The sequence below is a fragment of the Drosophila kikkawai genome, chromosome X (assembly GCF_030179895.1).
Source record: "Drosophila kikkawai strain 14028-0561.14 chromosome X, DkikHiC1v2, whole genome shotgun sequence".
In the NCBI taxonomy this organism is placed as follows: domain Eukaryota; kingdom Metazoa; phylum Arthropoda; class Insecta; order Diptera; family Drosophilidae; genus Drosophila; species Drosophila kikkawai.
In genome coordinates this window covers 5,151,497-5,167,927 of record NC_091733.1, presented here as the reverse complement: position 1 = coordinate 5,167,927, position 16,431 = coordinate 5,151,497, and the positions used below count along the sequence as shown (strand labels likewise).

General features: G+C 44.2%; 2 protein-coding genes and 1 long non-coding RNA gene across 3 annotated transcripts in view; 1 reads left to right on the top strand and 2 right to left on the bottom strand.

Annotated features, from left to right (window-relative positions):
- Positions 1 to 16,431, bottom strand: part of CCY (Coiled-Coils Y) — a 291,810-nt gene that overhangs the window by 109,626 nt on the left and 165,753 nt on the right. The gene's annotated exons all lie outside the window — the stretch shown is intronic.
- LOC138929272 (uncharacterized) lies at positions 3,300 to 4,109 on the bottom strand. Its single transcript, XR_011445686.1, has 4 exons — positions 3,896 to 4,109; positions 3,736 to 3,821; positions 3,438 to 3,665; positions 3,300 to 3,367 (listed from the first exon to the last, which is right to left on the bottom strand). It is a non-coding gene; the product is annotated as an uncharacterized lncRNA (long non-coding RNA).
- On the top strand, positions 9,532 to 13,961 carry LOC138929256 (uncharacterized). Its single transcript, XM_070288602.1, has 2 exons — positions 9,532 to 9,970; positions 13,449 to 13,961. Exons 1-2 carry the CDS (start codon positions 9,683 to 9,685, stop codon positions 13,608 to 13,610), a joined length of 450 nt encoding a protein of 149 aa, XP_070144703.1. The 5' UTR covers positions 9,532 to 9,682; the 3' UTR covers positions 13,611 to 13,961.

The following is a 16,431-nucleotide window of genomic DNA, read 5'->3' as shown; positions in this document are numbered from 1 at the left end:
TATCGCCGCTTGACTGTCTACGGACAGATTGACCGCCTCATGTGGACGGTTTATACTCTGCGCAAGCTCTGCTGCTTTCCTGATGGCGAATACTTCCGCCTGGAATATACTGCAGTAGCTTGGTAGCTTATGCGACAGCCTCATTTCAGGGTCTGAACAGTATATGCCCGCTCCAACTCCTCCTTCCATCTTGGAGCCGTCGGTGTATATATTGAGGTATTGAGCATGGTCCTGGCCTGACTTCCAGTCATTTGGTCCCATGAATACTGTTGTGTTTACATCCGGTCACGTTTTGGGTATCATGTAGTGAGATGTACTGCTCATGTCTCGACCAATTGAACTGTGCCCGAAACCTTGTAGCGACCAGTTTCCTGATGCAACCAGACGTTGTGCCGCCTTTCCTGCTGTCAGCTGCGCTTGGATATCTAGGGGATATATACCGATTATGGTTTCGAGTGCTTTGGTAGGGGTTGACCTCAGCGCCCCTGATATGCAGAGCAGTGCCTGCCGCTGGGTTCTCTCCATAAGCTTATTATACGTTTTGTTCTCCGTGGCTTGCCACCACACTAAGACTCCATACAGCGGAGTCGGACGCACCACCGATATGTAGACCCAATGCATTAGAGCGGGTGAGAGGCCCCATGAGCTGCTAAGCATCTTCTTGGATGCATATAGCGCTATGGTGGCCTTTTTTACCCTCTTTACTACATTGGCCTTCCACGTCAGCTTGCTGTCAAGTACAATGCCGAGGTATTTGACTTGTGTTTTCGGGGTCAGCCTGGTTTTGTTAATTTTCGGGGAGATCCATTGCGGCACCTTGTATCTCTTGGTGAAGAGAATAAGGTCCATATTATCCGCATTGATATTGAGTCTATTGGAAATGCAATTGACACCGTATTGATCACCGAACTATCGATAGTCATAAAGTTATCGTATAATGTAACTTCTCTAACGATTGTCCTTCCCTACTTCTTCTGCCCACTACTATCGCCAACGAATGTTTAAAACTTAATCTCTGTATCAATTATCCTTAATAAAACTATTATTCACTACTCAAGCTAATGGTTATGGGCCGCAGCACCCTTCCACTGCGCCAGAAAATAGTTAGCAGAAGGATATTGAGATTAAATGGCAAATTTCAATTTGTGGTGAAATTGCCGACGCGCACATATATACAAATACATATGCATGTGCGAGAATTTGAGACTTCTGGGGACGGGACTGAAGGCGTCTAATTGGCGATCGAGAAAAGAAGCGTGTTCGTTGCTTGCGTAGCTCCGTGAATAAGTTTGCTTGTGTGGCAAAACTAAACGCAAATTATAAGGAAAAATGAGTATTGCTAGTATACGCATAGAACCCTTGGGCAAAGATAATTTCGACACCCGGAAAATACAAATGCAGGCCTTGTTAGTCAAGAACGACTCTTGGAAATATGTGAACGGGACTCATTTAAAACCCGAAGCAGACGACACGCAGTGGATAAACTAAGATGCAAAGGCTAAATCCGATCTCATTTTGGGCATGTCAACATCGGAACTAAGGCATACAAAAAACTGCGAAACTTCAAACGATGTATGGAAGAAGCTGCATAGCACTTACCAGTCTACGGGGGCAGCCCGTAAAGCCGCACTGTTGAAATCCCTGATCCTACTAAAAGTTAATGCAGGCGGAGACATGAGAAGCCACATAGACATGTTTTCCGATTTAGTAGACAAAATAAACAAAGTTGATCTCATGAATATTGACGATCTGTTAACCATTTTGCTACTGTACAGTATCCCTGAGGAATATGAACAGTTTCGAATCGCGATTGAAACGCAGGAAAACTTAATCTCAACTGAGGCACTTAAAATAAAGTTGCTAGACGAATACGAAGCGAGAAACAGAAATCAAAGCGAGTCGACGCCCGGAGCATTATTGGTACACAAGAAGTATAATAACAGCAAAACTTTAAGTTTAAGTGTTACAGCTGCGGAAAAGTCGGTCACCGTGCAGCTGAGTGCAGGTCGAAGCCAATAAAGAACCATACAAGAATCATAAGAATCATACAAACAGTGATGGCAGTAACTGGTGTCTAGACTCTGAAGAACACTCTCTATGTGCCGGATTTAAGGACCAATCTCTTATCGGTCTCAAAAAGATGTGATCATGGCTTCAATGTTGTTTTCAAGAAGGAGAAAGCTGAAATAATTAGAGCTACAGGAGGAGAACTAGTGTTCACCGCTCCTCGCAAATTGGACTTATACCAGATTGAAGAAAAACACGAATGCAGCCAGATCGCTACAGGTAAGCAAAACAGCATTAACGAATGGCGTGAACGTTTCGGCCATCTTAATGAACCGGACCTAAAGGAACTAATAAGAAAAGTTAAAGTACAAGGAGCCAAAGTAAACCTCAAGGAGACTCTTCCAATTTGCGAAATATGTATCAAGGGGAAGCAGTCCCAAAAGCCGTTTCCAGTATCAAATTCAAGAGCACGATCCGTACTAGAACTAATCCACAGCGACGTATGCGGTCCCATGCGTGTAAATAGCCACGGCTGCAGCCGCTATTTTTTGACATTCATCGATGATTTCTCAAAATGGTGCGAGCTCTATACCATCAAAAGCAAGTCTGAAGTGTTCCAGAAATTTAAGGAATTCAAAAACTATGTTGAACGGCGAACTGGAAACAAGATCAAAAGAATCAGGTCAGATGACGGTACAGAATACACTAATATTGAGTTCAAAAGGTATCTTGCAGCCCAGGGAATAAGGCACGAGTATTCTGTAGAATATACTATATAATATAATATAACTATACAAAATGGCACAGCCGAACGTAAGAAACGGTCCCTTGTTGAAATGGCTCGGTGCCTGATGTTGCAGGCTACACTTCCTGCGAGCTACTGGGCTGAAGCAGTAAACACAGCAAATTACATAAGAAACAGATGTCCTTCAAGGAGCCTTTGTGGAGAAACGCCCTTTAAGTTGTGGAACAATCGCATCCCAATTGTAAGGCATATGCAAAAATTTGGTCAAATTGCATATTCACTGGACGATCGAAGAGTAAGTTTAGCCCAAAATCCAAGAAATGAGTATTCGTTGGATACTGCACCGATGCAAAAGCTTCTAGGCTGTACGATGTGAAAAACCAAACGTTAATTAAGAGCCGAGACGTCGTTTTCACAAATCTATTTGGGCACGAATATAAGTTCGAAGAGTTCATTGAACCTCAGATCGATGTCAACATTGACCCGGTAGCAGACGATCAACCAGAAAATGACCAAGATGACAACGAAAGCATCCAACCAGAAGATCCTGAGTCAGAGGACAATGAGCCAGACGATAGACAGCCAGTAAAACGTGGTCCTGGAAGGTCAAGGAAGCTGTTAACAGGTAAACCAGGAAGACCCAGATTAATTTACAATCAAATATCTGCAGACCAGGTCGACTCACTCAATCAGCAGTCGAGACGTCGTTTTCACAAATCTATTTGGGCACGAATATAAGTTCGAAGAGTTCATTGAACCTCAGATCGATGTCAACATTGACCCGGTAGCAGACGATCAACCAGAAAATGACCAAGATGACAACGAAAGCATCCAACCAGAAGATCCTGAGTCAGAGGACAATGAGCCAGACGATAGACAGCCAGTAAAACGTGGTCCTGGAAGGTCAAGGAAGCTGTTAACAGGTAAACCAGGAAGACCCAGATTAATTTACAATCAAATATCTGCAGACCAGGTCGACTCACTCAATCAGCAGTCCGACTCAGAAGATGTGTTCAACGAAGCCACTTCACTTGCAACGAACACAAAGGAACTAACTGCGAGCGCAGCACTTAAAGGTACAAATGCCATCGAATGGAAGGAGGCGTTAATAAACGAGTACGAGTCATTGAAAATGAACAATACCTGGGAAGTTGTTGATCAGCAGAAAATCCATAGGGTTATCGAAACGAAATGGGTACTTCCTTCACCTTCTCCCCAGGGTCCAGAATGAGCTCCATTCAAATTGTTATAGCTCTAACTGCGGAACTCGGACTGGATCTTCATCAATTCGACTTCAACTATTTGAATGGAGATATTGAGGAAGAACTTTACATCAGCGTCCCACCTGAATTCGAAGAAATCTTGCCAGCTAAAGAGAAAAAGATGAGTGGACCTAAAAAAGTGTGTAAGCTAAAAAAGGCTCTATATGACCTAAAGCAGAGTGGACGCCAGTGGTACAAAAAGCTAGATAGTAAACTCAAAGAACTGTACCTTAAGCCACTCGCCGCCGACCAATGCGTGAATCTGAAAAATGAGCAAAACGGAATCCTGATCGTATCGCTTTATGTAGACGACCTCATAATTGCGACCAATAATACCCAAATGCTTGTACAATTGAAGCGCGAATTGTCAAACAAGTTCCAGATGAAAGATTTGGGTAAGCTATCGTATTGCATTGAGTTTAAACAAAACAAAGACAAAACAGAGTTTACCATGGGTCAGCCAAAATATATCGCAGATATTCTCAAACGGTTCAATATGGAGATTTGTAAGCCCGTAAATACACCAATCAACACGAATGAGAAATTGTCAACTAAAATGTGTCCAAAAACCGAAGACGAGAAAGAAGATGTTGCCAATGTGCCGTATCAGAATTTAGTAGGAGCCCTAATGTGGTTGGCAATATCAACACGCCCTGATATTGCATTTGCAGTGAGTGCACTAAGTCAATACAACACTAACTTTGGAAAACAACATTAGATTCCTGCTAAGAGGGTATTACGTTACCTAAAAGGCACTCAGAACTATTGCCTGGTTTACAAACGAAGTGGCAAAGACTTTGTAGGCTACGCCGATGCTGACCGGGCCGCCAACATTGATGATCGCAGATCTTTTTCAGGTTTTGCTTTTAAGTTCGCAGGTGCAGCAATATCCTGGGAATGCCGAAAGCAACGGACGGTTGCACTGTCAAGCACAGAAGCAGAGTATATGGCTCTGTCTGACTCCTCAAAGGAAGCTGTTCATCTTAGAAGCTTTCTACAAGAAGTTTTGGGCCAACTGAAGACGACCATCATCTACAATGACAATCAAGGAGCTGGACAACTTACACGCAGCCCCGTGTTCCACAAACGCACCAAGCGTGTTGACATCCGCCACCATTTCATCCGAGAGCTGGTTGAAAAAGGGACTATTTCAGTAGACTACATTCCAACGACCGAGATGCCAGCAGACCTATTGACAAAGGGACTCTGTGCTTCGAAACACAATACCTGCAAGACAGCCTTGGGTATACGTCCAGTCGATCAATGCCTTACCAATTAAGGATATGTATTGGAAATCGTAGCGCTTATGGCAGCCTCAGCTCGCGCCATCTATGTTTGGGAAAACAGCTAGCGCCATCTGCATAACAGATAGCGGAACTAGAAGGGGCGCGAGCTCAAAAGGTTTCGGAGTGAAAGAGGCAACAGTGGCTTCTGTCATTTCTCTGGATAAGCGGTCAAAAGAAAGCCGAAGCGGGTACGAAGGGGGTCCAACGGCGATCGCCCAGCGAATTTCGCCGCCCAAATATGGCGTGAGCGGGAATCTGGCCGATCGACGCAACCCGGCAGATCATCCGGAAACCTATTTTTGATGCTGGTGGATTGGTGTCCCTCAATTGGCTGTGCATAGGCCGCTGCAGCGAAGACATTTTTTTGTTTTTGTGTTTTTTTTTATTCATACGTCCCATCGTCTGAGTATTAGGCCCAACGTTCGCACAGGCATACATAACGCTTTGGAGGAGAGGGAGAGGCCCGAGCAAAAATGCAAACATAAATGCTCAGCATAAAATTTCGTGAGCTGGCCAATAGTGCCACCGTCAAGCCCGAGTTCCGCGGGAAAAGCCAGGGCATTGGAGTGCCTAAGATCGTCGGGAAAAACCCAGACAAAAAAGGCTTAAATCATAAAAATTTAATGCCAGTTTTTTTTAGTTTTTTTGTGAGATTCAAAAAGGTTATGTGCGTCGGCAAAGAGCAAAAGAAAAATTCCGTTTTATGCTCGATTAGTTGTTTTTTTTTTTTATGTGAAGTAGAGAACAGAACAACTGCATAGGGGAAAAAATTGGCGTACAGTGGGCCCAATGACTTTTTCCTCATGAATATTTTCTAACTCCACAGGTTGGCGGCAACATCACGGAAGCGCTTTCGTCGGTGGATTCCCCCATCAGAAATGTATGAGTGAGTGAAACACAAGGTTAAAACTTTATTTGCGATTCCAAGAAAAATAAATGAGTAAATTCTCGCGTTCGCATTTTTGGGTTATTTGCCCCACTGTCCCTCTCCAATAAGAAAGCATAAATTTAAGCTCCGAATGCATTTCAAGTGCAAGGCCAAGGCGAGCATATGCCTGGGTTTTTTTTGTTGTTCTTTTTGTCTCATATTATATGCATCCAACTGGAGAGCGCATAACAAAGGCTTACGCTACCGACGGAATTATTTTTGATTTACTTTATCCTCGCCACCAATGTTTACATAATTCTTTGCTGCCGGTCGCAAGTTCAATTTAAAATTATCCAATTTGGAATTAATTTATTTAGATATTTCGATTGTAGGTCTAAGGAATAATTATCTAGTTTATATAGTTATTTTATTTATTCGCATGTATTTTGGTTTTATGTCACTTAGCTTTACTGATGTTTCTAAATATATTTTTATAATGTTTTAATCGTCTCGTTTATTGCCTGCATCTAGGATGACTCCCCAGTAGAGACCCAGCGACAAAAAAATGTATTTACAGGGTACGAATGGCCAAAGTAAGGCGGCCATTTAGTTCCTGGAAAACATCTGAGGATCGTAGGGAATTCTGAGTACCTTTCTATCCGTCTATCTGAGTGTCGTGAGGGTTTGCCTTCACCCTCCATATTTTGTCGCAGCACGCAAATCGAACTATAAGAATGGCAAAAGGCCAGATGCAGGAGGGCAAGATCACAACCCCACTAGCCGACGAGCCGCAGCCGGAATACTTCGCGTGCGCCCCCCTTGCGTCTCATAATCCTCTAGGCCGAGTACAAATGATTCGTTACAAAGTGCAATTGGCACCGCATTGATCACCGAACTATCGATAGTCATAAAGTTATCGTATAATGTAACTTCTCTAACGATTGTCCTTCCCTCCTTCTTCTGCCCACCACTTTCGCCACCAAATGTGTAAAACTTAATCTCTGTATCAATGTAGGATTTGAAACAGGCGGGTTTTCTTCGCGGCATACTCAAAGCGGTTTAAGTTATCTAGCAACACGAGATCAGGACGATATTGAAATACTACTCGATAGTTAGAATAAGTAGAATTAAGAAAAGCGAAGATGGCATGTTTTGCCATCACTAGATCGTCGAGACAGAAAAGAAGAAGTCGTGAAATAAAAGCTCGTGAAAACTAAAAAAAAGAACGTTGTAAAACTAATCGAAGCACTTATGTTTAAACCAAATCCCACAAAAATAATTAATTTTATTGAATATACAATTTGGGGGCTTTATTGGGATTTAACCCAAACTTTAAGTGCCAGACAATTGGAGAGTACTGAAGTGCGTTTTCACTACAGATTAACAAAAATTGCGAATTGTCGTGAAATTGCGACTGAAACGAGGCTGTTTGTAAAACGAGACAACGCTGGAGAGCAACATTTTGAATGTGTGAGTGCATTTGAGACGAGCTAGAAGACACGCAAAGGAGACGCATGTGGATGTAGCGGCTGAAGTCCAGAGGCAGTGCGTCAATTATCGTCAGAGCGGCAGTCTGAGATCGGGCCGGTCACGGAAAACTGAAGTTTGCAAAGGCTGATCTGTGGAAGGCGTTGGGAGCAGCGTAAGGCAGAGGCGAGCGCAGCAAGTCAGAAGCGTGATGCAGGAACTGGAAAGGCAGAGGCGAGTGCATCGGAACAGGTGAAAAACGTTAAGGCTAAGAAGATCTAATTGAAAGTGGCTGAGAAGCAGTGTTAAGCAGTGTTCATGCTGAACAAGGGGCAATATCGCCAGGGGAGCATCACTGGGGACAAAATGTACCTGTCGCCATATTAGTTGTACTTCTCTTTTGGCACTCTGAAAATAATCTCCAAAGAAGACGGATCGTTTGTCCTCCTCATCAGCATATCGAACTCTGCCATCTTTTATTGGGAATTTTCTGGACTTGTACTTGCCACGGCCCCCGACAGCTTCATTTTTGGTCCTTCGCCCGAGATATTCCAGCGCCCTTTTTGCCAAGATAAGTACGGTGCCGAAATTCCCATCATATATGTATGTACATACATGCATATATATGTAGATATACTGCTGCATCCAATTTATTTAAAACACTACCAACTTGGGCAGTAATATATGTATATATATGCATGTGTTTACATGGCTATATGCCCCTCTCCTATGTTCTAAATCAGCCAATATCCGAAAAGGTTTACATCCAGTTTTTTTCCATACATAAAAAACCATACATCCACACCGATTCCGTAGTATATGTACGTACATACTTACACAATTTGCATACGCACATAGGGATGTACGAAAATTGCCGATTTATGAACATACATATGTACATTACCTTTGGTTCACAAATCGGCGGCATTTAGAAGAGAAAATAAATAAAGATCATATTCCATCCACCACAAATGTACATATTTTCCATCCACATACATATTTTACATCCACCATTAACAACAAAACAAAAAGATAAATAAAAATAACCCCCTCCTCCAGCTGGCCGATCATACGTGCATACATATATGCACATATCCATATAAATTGCTGGACCGGCAATTGAGCATCGGCAGCTATCAGTGTCGCTGCATTCAAACACAAAACCAAGTGAAACAAACAAAATTAAAATCTGCGTTTTTAATAGTTTTTTTTGTTTGTTTATTTTGTGTAAATACATACATATGTATGTAGGTACTGGCCGCCAAGGTTGCGACACTATTACCATACGCGGCTGAGTCTGTTAATGAGCCGTTCACACTTGGGTGCATTTTTTGGTATTATTGTTTTTTTGAGTTTCAATTCGACTAATTTACAACCAAATTTTTTCGAATCGTGTACACCGTTCCGATTATTTTTTTGGTACGCATTATCCAGCGTCCAAGCATATCTTCGAAGGCGATAAGCATACATTTTCGATTTATCCTTTGTCTTCACTTTCCAACCCCACAGTATTTTTCGACAAACATTTATCTGTCCCCGAATAATTGATTCTACATATTTTTTCTCTGTTCTATTTCAAATCGATAAATTTAATTTTTTCGATTAACTCTGTTTTTCCTGCGCGTTATCCAGCGCCCCCATATCTTTCGAACCGAGTGCATTCGTGCCAACGCGTTATCCAGCGTCCCCGTATCAATTGGAAGTCGATAGCATTTTTTTTTTTCGATTAATTTGTTCTACGCGTTATCCAGCGCCCCCATATCTTTTGAACCGAGTACATCCGTGTCAACGCGCCATCCAGCGCCCCCTTATCCTTCAAATCGATAACCATTTTGAACGCTTTATCCAGCGTCCCTTAATTGATTTAAAATCGATAACCATAAATTTTGAACGCTTCATCCAGCGTCCCCGTACTAATTGAAATCGATAACAATTTTTCGATTAACTGTTTTTTTTTGCGCTTATCCAGCGGCCCCTCTCCGAACCACGTCAAAGTCGATAGACTACCTCACACACTTACATTTTCCGGGTCCTACGAGAGCTTCATATGCCAATTGGTGACGGTGAGGAACCAAAATCCCTTTTGACCGTTTGTAAGGCAAAGAGTGAATCTACTGTGCCTTCCAAAAGCGAAAATCCCTCTCGCAGCAAAGGCCCATTGACAACCGCAACTCCACTAAGATCTACGAGCACGTCGCCTGAAGTTCCACGGTCTGCACCATCCACAAAAGCCGCAAAATCAGTCGTATCTCCCCACTTCACTAGAGCAAGTGGCAGAATGGCTCAAGCTGAGGGAGACAAGGCCTTGAGGAAATTCATGACCATAACCGATAGGGTGAGTCAGTTTGAAGCCAGAATCAATACCAATGCGGACACAAATCCGTCCATCCACACGAGTAGGGTTCGACTCGAGCAGATCAGGGCCCTCTGGGACAAGGTGGAAAAGGAATATGAGACGTGCTCCGAAGTTGTGGCTAGTCAAACCTGCAAAGACAAAATAACAGCCATGCAATCCAAGTATGACGACTGTTATACCGTTTACGAGCGGTGCGCAGCAAGCCTCAATGAGATCATTGCATTGCGCACAACAGTCTGTTCAGTCCTCCAATCTGACGCCGTCTCAGGGCGGATGTCGCTTACCTCCAGTCGAGTGCGAAGTTTTCAATGGTGACTATGTTCAATGGCCCACATTTCGGGACCTTTTCTCCGCCATCTATATACGCAATCCTCGGCTTTTAATGTCGAAAAACTGTTCCATCTCAATGCAAAGACGAGCGGCGAGGCCAAATCCATTGTGGCCTTATCTCCGTTGACCAATGATGGTTTTGAGTCAGCGTGGAGAAACTTGCAGAATCGGTTCGAGAACAAGAGGCTGCTGGTCAATAGCCAATTAAAGATCTTGTTTAATTTGCCTTCTGTTGCCCAGGAATGCGGAAAATCCTTGAAGCATTTAGAGAGCACAATCCAAGGTTGTTTAACGGCCCTGCAATTAGCAAGAGTCGAGACCACGAATTGGGATTGCCTGCTTGTTTTCCTGTGCTCGTCCAAGTTGCCAAAACTAACTTTGGCTCTTTGGGAACAGTCCCTGCTAAGTAAGTCAGAGATTCCACTCTGGGCTGAATTCCAGGCCTTCTTAAAAGATCGTCATCGAACGCTTGAGGCGATTGAGGAGTTCAAGCCAAACGCGAGCGTTCAATCCAGGGCACTGAGGGCTGACAATAGCTCGAGGTCGATCCAGACCTTCGAAAACAGAGTTACGGTAAACCCGCAATCCTGTAAACTCTGTGCACAAGAGAACCATCCACTCCGTGTATGTCCTCTATTCTTGCGAATGTCAGTCGCAGATCGAGAGAAACATGTGAAACAGCAGAAGTTGTGCTTGAACTGCTTCGCAAGAACGCATCTGCTCCGGGACTGCAACAGCACGCATAATTGCTACACCTGCAGTGGACGTCACAATACTCTCCTGCATCGAAGCGGCCCTCCGCCAGTCCATTCAGTGGTTATGCCTGACCAACAGTCCCATCCATCCACAGCAATCCAGCAACATATACAGTCCACTCCATCGACGAGTCAAGCGAATGTGCAAACGTTTCTTGCCGTTAACACGCAAGGGGTCCTCCTGAGTACGGCAATAATAGAAGTTTGCCATTTGGGCATCAAATACTCAGCACGGGCTCTCATTGACTCAGGTTCTGAGGCAACCTTTATCTCAGAACGGTTGTTCAACCTGATTAAGTTGCCTTATGAGTCCATCCAAGCGCAAGTTTCAGGGGTCAACCTTTCCGTTGCAGCTCAGCCCCGTAAGCGTTGTCAATTCAACATAGGTTCTCCCGTCAAGCCCCATATCCAAATTGAAACCTGTGCGTATGTGCTACCACAGTTAGCCGGGAATCTCCCATCCTACACTATACCAGAGGATTCATTAAAGGATCTTCCACCTCTGCAACTAGCAGATCCAGATTTCTACCGGAGCTCGCCGATTGACGTGCTTATTGGTGCCGATATCCTGCCATCAATCATTCTCAGAGGCTCCCATTCCAATATTTGTGGAACACTCCTTGGTCAAGAGACCATATTCGGGTGGACTCTTTGCGGTCCTTTTGCAACGAGTCCCATAAGCAGAATCTGTTCTTTTTCAGCCCGATTAGCAGTGACCGAGTCCAAACCAGACAGCATCCTCACCAAATTTGGGGAGGTGGAGGATGTTCCAGTGAAGTTAGTAAAGGAATCTACCTCGGTCTGCGAGGAGAACTTTATCCGATCCACCAAAAGAAGTGAGGATGGAAGATATGTTGTTTCGTTGCCCTTTAAAGAGCCGGACAATATTAAGCTGGGACATTCCAGACCCATCGCACTAGCTCAGTACCTCCGAAACGAAATGCGATTAAGTAAAGATCCTCCATTGAAGGAACAGTACGACTCAGTCATTCGAGAGTACTTAGACTTAGGTCATATGCACCAAGTCTCCCTTGACGACTCTAGCAGTTTTTATCTGCCTCACCACGCTGTCTTCAAACCAGATAGCACCACGACGAAGGTTCGCGTCGTGTTCAACGCTTCCAATCCCTCATCAAACGGGAACAGCCTCAATGATATCCTTCATGCGGGGCCTGTACTACAGTCCGATCTGACTATTCAGATTCTAGAATGGCGTTTCTTTCAGTATGTTTTTAATGCGGACATCACCAAGATGTATCGGCAAATCCGGGTCAATCCTGATCACACGCGCTTTCAGAGAATCTTATTCCGCAACAAATGCGGTGAGCTCTGTGGCTATGAACTCGACACAGTCACCTTTGGCGTAAATTGTGCGCCCTTCCTGGCCATCAGAGTGCTTCAGCAGTTGGCTCAGGACATCCGAGGCCAATATCCTTTGGCCAGCGACATCATTTCGAACTTCATGCACGTGGACGATGGGCTCGCAGGGGCTCACACTCGGCAGTCGGCAGTTTTAGCCATTAAAGAGCTTCGGCTGGCTCTCGAGAGTGCCGGTTTTCCACTGCGCAAGTGGACCTCAAACGAAAGGAGACTCCTACAAGCGATTCCGAGGAAACATTTGGTCAGTGCAGACTTCCTTGAGCTGGAAGATGCCAGCACGGCGAAAACTCTTGGGATCCGTTGGCAAGCTACATCCGATAGTTTCTTTTTTGTTCCAATGGTGATCTCCCTGCAACCTGCCTACACCAAACGAGAGGTTTTGTCTCAAATAGCCAAACTGTTCGACCCGGCAGGGTGGTTATCGCCTTTCGTAATCCGAGCCAAGATTTTCATGCAGGAAATTTGGCTACGGGAGCTAGGCTGGGATCAGCCACTCCCCACCGACCTTGTGACCAAGTGGCAAGAGTTTTTGAAAGGGTATCCGACCCTGAGGGAAATTCGTATTCCGAGGTGGGTGCGTTTCCATCCTGCTGCCAAGGTGCAGTACCATGCGTTTTGCGATGCGTCACAGGACGCGTATGGGGCTGCTATTTTCGTCCGAGTCGAAACGGCTGATGGCTGTTGGACCCATCGGCTGACATCCAAAGCCAGAGTTGCTCTTGTCAGGCCCATATCCATACCCCGCCTGGAGCGGTTTTCTACCTTCGACAGCCACAACACGGGGCGTCATCCGACGACCAGCTGCGAAAATTATTCGCCTCCCAATGGACGGCCCTATTGACCATAGTGACTCCTCAATAGATTAGTCCTTCCAATTGACATTTACTAGTCCTAAGTTGTGTCATCCAACGTCGTCGTTCCGTCCACGTGTCTTGTTCATCCTCATCCATAACACTTCATTTTCATATTTATCCATCTCTCTTTTAATTTAGATCCGTGTATACAATGGCTCCAACGACCCACCAAAATCCTCGTCGCTCATCCAGGAGCAATGTATACAGATGCCGAGTCTGCAGGGGAGTCCACGCTCTGAGGGTTTGCCAACGGTTTCTTCAACTGCCATCGGTGAAGCGGTTCCACGCGGTACTAATTAACCAGTACTGCGCGAACAGTCTGGCAAGGAGGCTCATCACACGCTGCGGCACCTCCACACTGGGCAGCCTCGCTCTTCGCGGCCCCGACAAAGGCGCAACCCACCCTCGGATTCTCGGCCTCAGCGGCAGCCACAGCAGCGCCAGCAGGCGCCTGTATCCGGACCTCGGCGGCCCGCCACGCCAATGGATATGTCTCCATCCCGCAGCCGGTCGTGCACGCCTATCCTGGCGCGCACGAGGGTTAGCATCCTCTCCGGACGGTGTTCCCTTTCGTAGATCGCAAGTATTCCTTTTGCGAGGGGGGGAGAATGTTCATGCTGAACAAGGGGCAATATCGCCAGGGGAGCATCACTGGGGACAAAATGTACCTGTCGCCATATTAGTTGTACTTCTCTTTTGGCACTCTGAAAATAAACTCCAAAGAAGACGGATCGTTTGTCCTCCTCATCAGCATATCGAACTCTGCCATCTTTTATTGGGAATTTTCTGGACTTGTACTTGCCACGGCCCCCGACAGCTCGAAGGACCAAAAATGAAGCTGTCGGGGGCCGTGGCAAGTACAAGTCCAGAAAATTCCCAATAAAAGATGGCAGAGTTCGAACAGTTGCTCAGTGGAGCTGCTAAATCGTTCATTCGCAGTCAGGTTAATATTCGCAATTGGGATTCTCTCAAGGCAGCATTGCGCAGGGAATTTGCACTTAAAATATCGTCGGCTGAGGTGCATCGCAAGCTATGTCAGCGGGTTCAAGCAAAAGGAGAATCTCTTCAGGAATATTTGTATGCGTTGATGGAAATTGCTAAGCCAGTCAATTTACACGAAGAGAGTTTAATCGAATACTTCGTGAAGGAAGTGCCAGATGCGAAGGCAAACAAGATCATGTTACACCAGGCCAAAACTATAAGGGATCTGAAGGAGCAGATCGAAGTCTACAAGAAAGTTCGTGACACTTTCAAGGGATCATCCAAGAATGAGCAGCGTACAGCTGAGACGGAGGGATCAAAAGGTTTTGTCTCAAAACCCGAGTTTGTGCGAAAATGCTTTAAGTGCGGAGATCCGTCCCACTTAAAAAAGGATTGCAAGAATAAGGACAATTTCAATTGCTATCGCTGCGGACAGCCAGGTCATCGTACTGCACCAGTGCTGCCAACTTTTGCCCAGCAAAAAAAGCTGTTTTTGACGGCAAGAATTCAGAAAAAAGCTAAAAAAATATTCAAAAAAATCTAATAAAAAGCTAAAGAAAAATGTATAAAAAAAACGAAAAATGTCAAATAAATAACAATTTATTAAGGTAATTTTTGCTTAAGATATTTCCATAAACTTATTAATATCTTCTTGGTCGTCCTCATTTGCGTATTACATATTAGTACCTATCATGCGCAGATATTTTACAGGCACTTCATAGTCGACGCACCAATACTTCGCAATCCTTTTCTGTATATTAAAATAGAAAATGAATACAGTATATCTTTTGCTTGTAAATAAAACTTTACGTTTTGCTTAGAATTTTGTTAGACGTGCTGAGGCCTATCGAATTCCTTAATTTGGATTTAATTACATAGGTTAACCTGACTAAAAACGCTTTCTATTTCCGCGTTTGACCAGGGCAAACATAATATTTGGATGGCCACAGTTGCAAACTCAAAAAATCTTCGGTTTCCACCAGAATCTTTAAACTGGAGCACATTAAACTAAAATTTGTTTGTGTAGCTGATGTTTTCCCACTTTATCAAATTGACGTTATTGTATTGGCGTTCAATTTCTGCATTATTCCTCCATTCCAGGAACTCTACAATTTCTGTGATGCTGAAACTTTTGCATATTTTGACTTTAAGAGTTAACAACACAAAAAAGTCGGGAAAAAGCCAACTTAATTTCTAAAAAAGCCAGAATTCCCGCTTTTCACAATTCCCGCAATTCACAAATTTTTCCCGCAGTTAGTCTTCAAAAAAGCCAGTTTTGACGGGAAAAAATCCAAATTGGCAGCACTGCCTTCGGTCATGGAAAATGAAATAATCCAAAACGCACATAATGAAGGACATTTCTTAACTAAAAAGACACAGGATCTCATCGAAAAGTCCTTCTTCATTCCCAAGTTGAAAGAGAAGACAGAGCGAATAGTCGAAAGTTGCATCCGATGCATAATCGTAAATGCCAAAGCAGGAAAAAGGGAAGTGTTTTTAACTCCTATTGACAAAGGTAAGCTACCATTCGTTACATACCACATCGATCACGTCGGGCCAATGGAGATGACCACACAGAAAAAATTCTGGTGGGTTAAATGAACAATTTCTTTTGGTTGAATAACAGTAAAGCTACTGTCCATGTATTTTGTTGTTGGATTTGGTGACTGCACGACAGTTTATATGACAGTCAATTACAGTCACCCTTACGTACGAGACTCGGTGTGTTTTTTGTTGTTGGCTTTGCGAACTGTCGTGACTGTCAGCTGCAGTCAAAATACTGTATGTTTTTCGTAATAACTTTTATGTATTATTTGTTCTGAAAATAAACTCCAAAGAAGACGGATCGTTTGTCCTCCTCATCAGCATATCGAACTCTGCCATCTTTTATTGGGAATTTTCTGGACTTGTACTTGCCACGGCCCCCGACAGCTCGAAGGACCAAAAATGAAGCTGTCGGGGGCCGTGGCAAGTACAAGTCCAGAAAATTCCCAATAAAAGATGGCAGAGTTCGAACAGTTGCTCAGTGGAGCTGCTAAATCGTTCATTCGCAGTCAGGTTAATATTCGCAATTGGGATTCTCTCAAGGCAGCATTGCGCAGGGAATTTGCACTTAAAATATCGTCGGCTGAGGTGCATC

Coding starts and splice junctions, on each gene's coding strand:
- LOC138929256 (XM_070288602.1), top strand. CDS start 9,683: ATGCCAATTGGTGACGGTGAGGAACCAAAATCCCTTTTGACCGTTTGT. Junction 9,971..13,448: donor TCATGACCATAACCGATAGG/GTGAGTCAGTTT, acceptor CTTTTAATTTAG/ATCCGTGTATACAATGGCTC.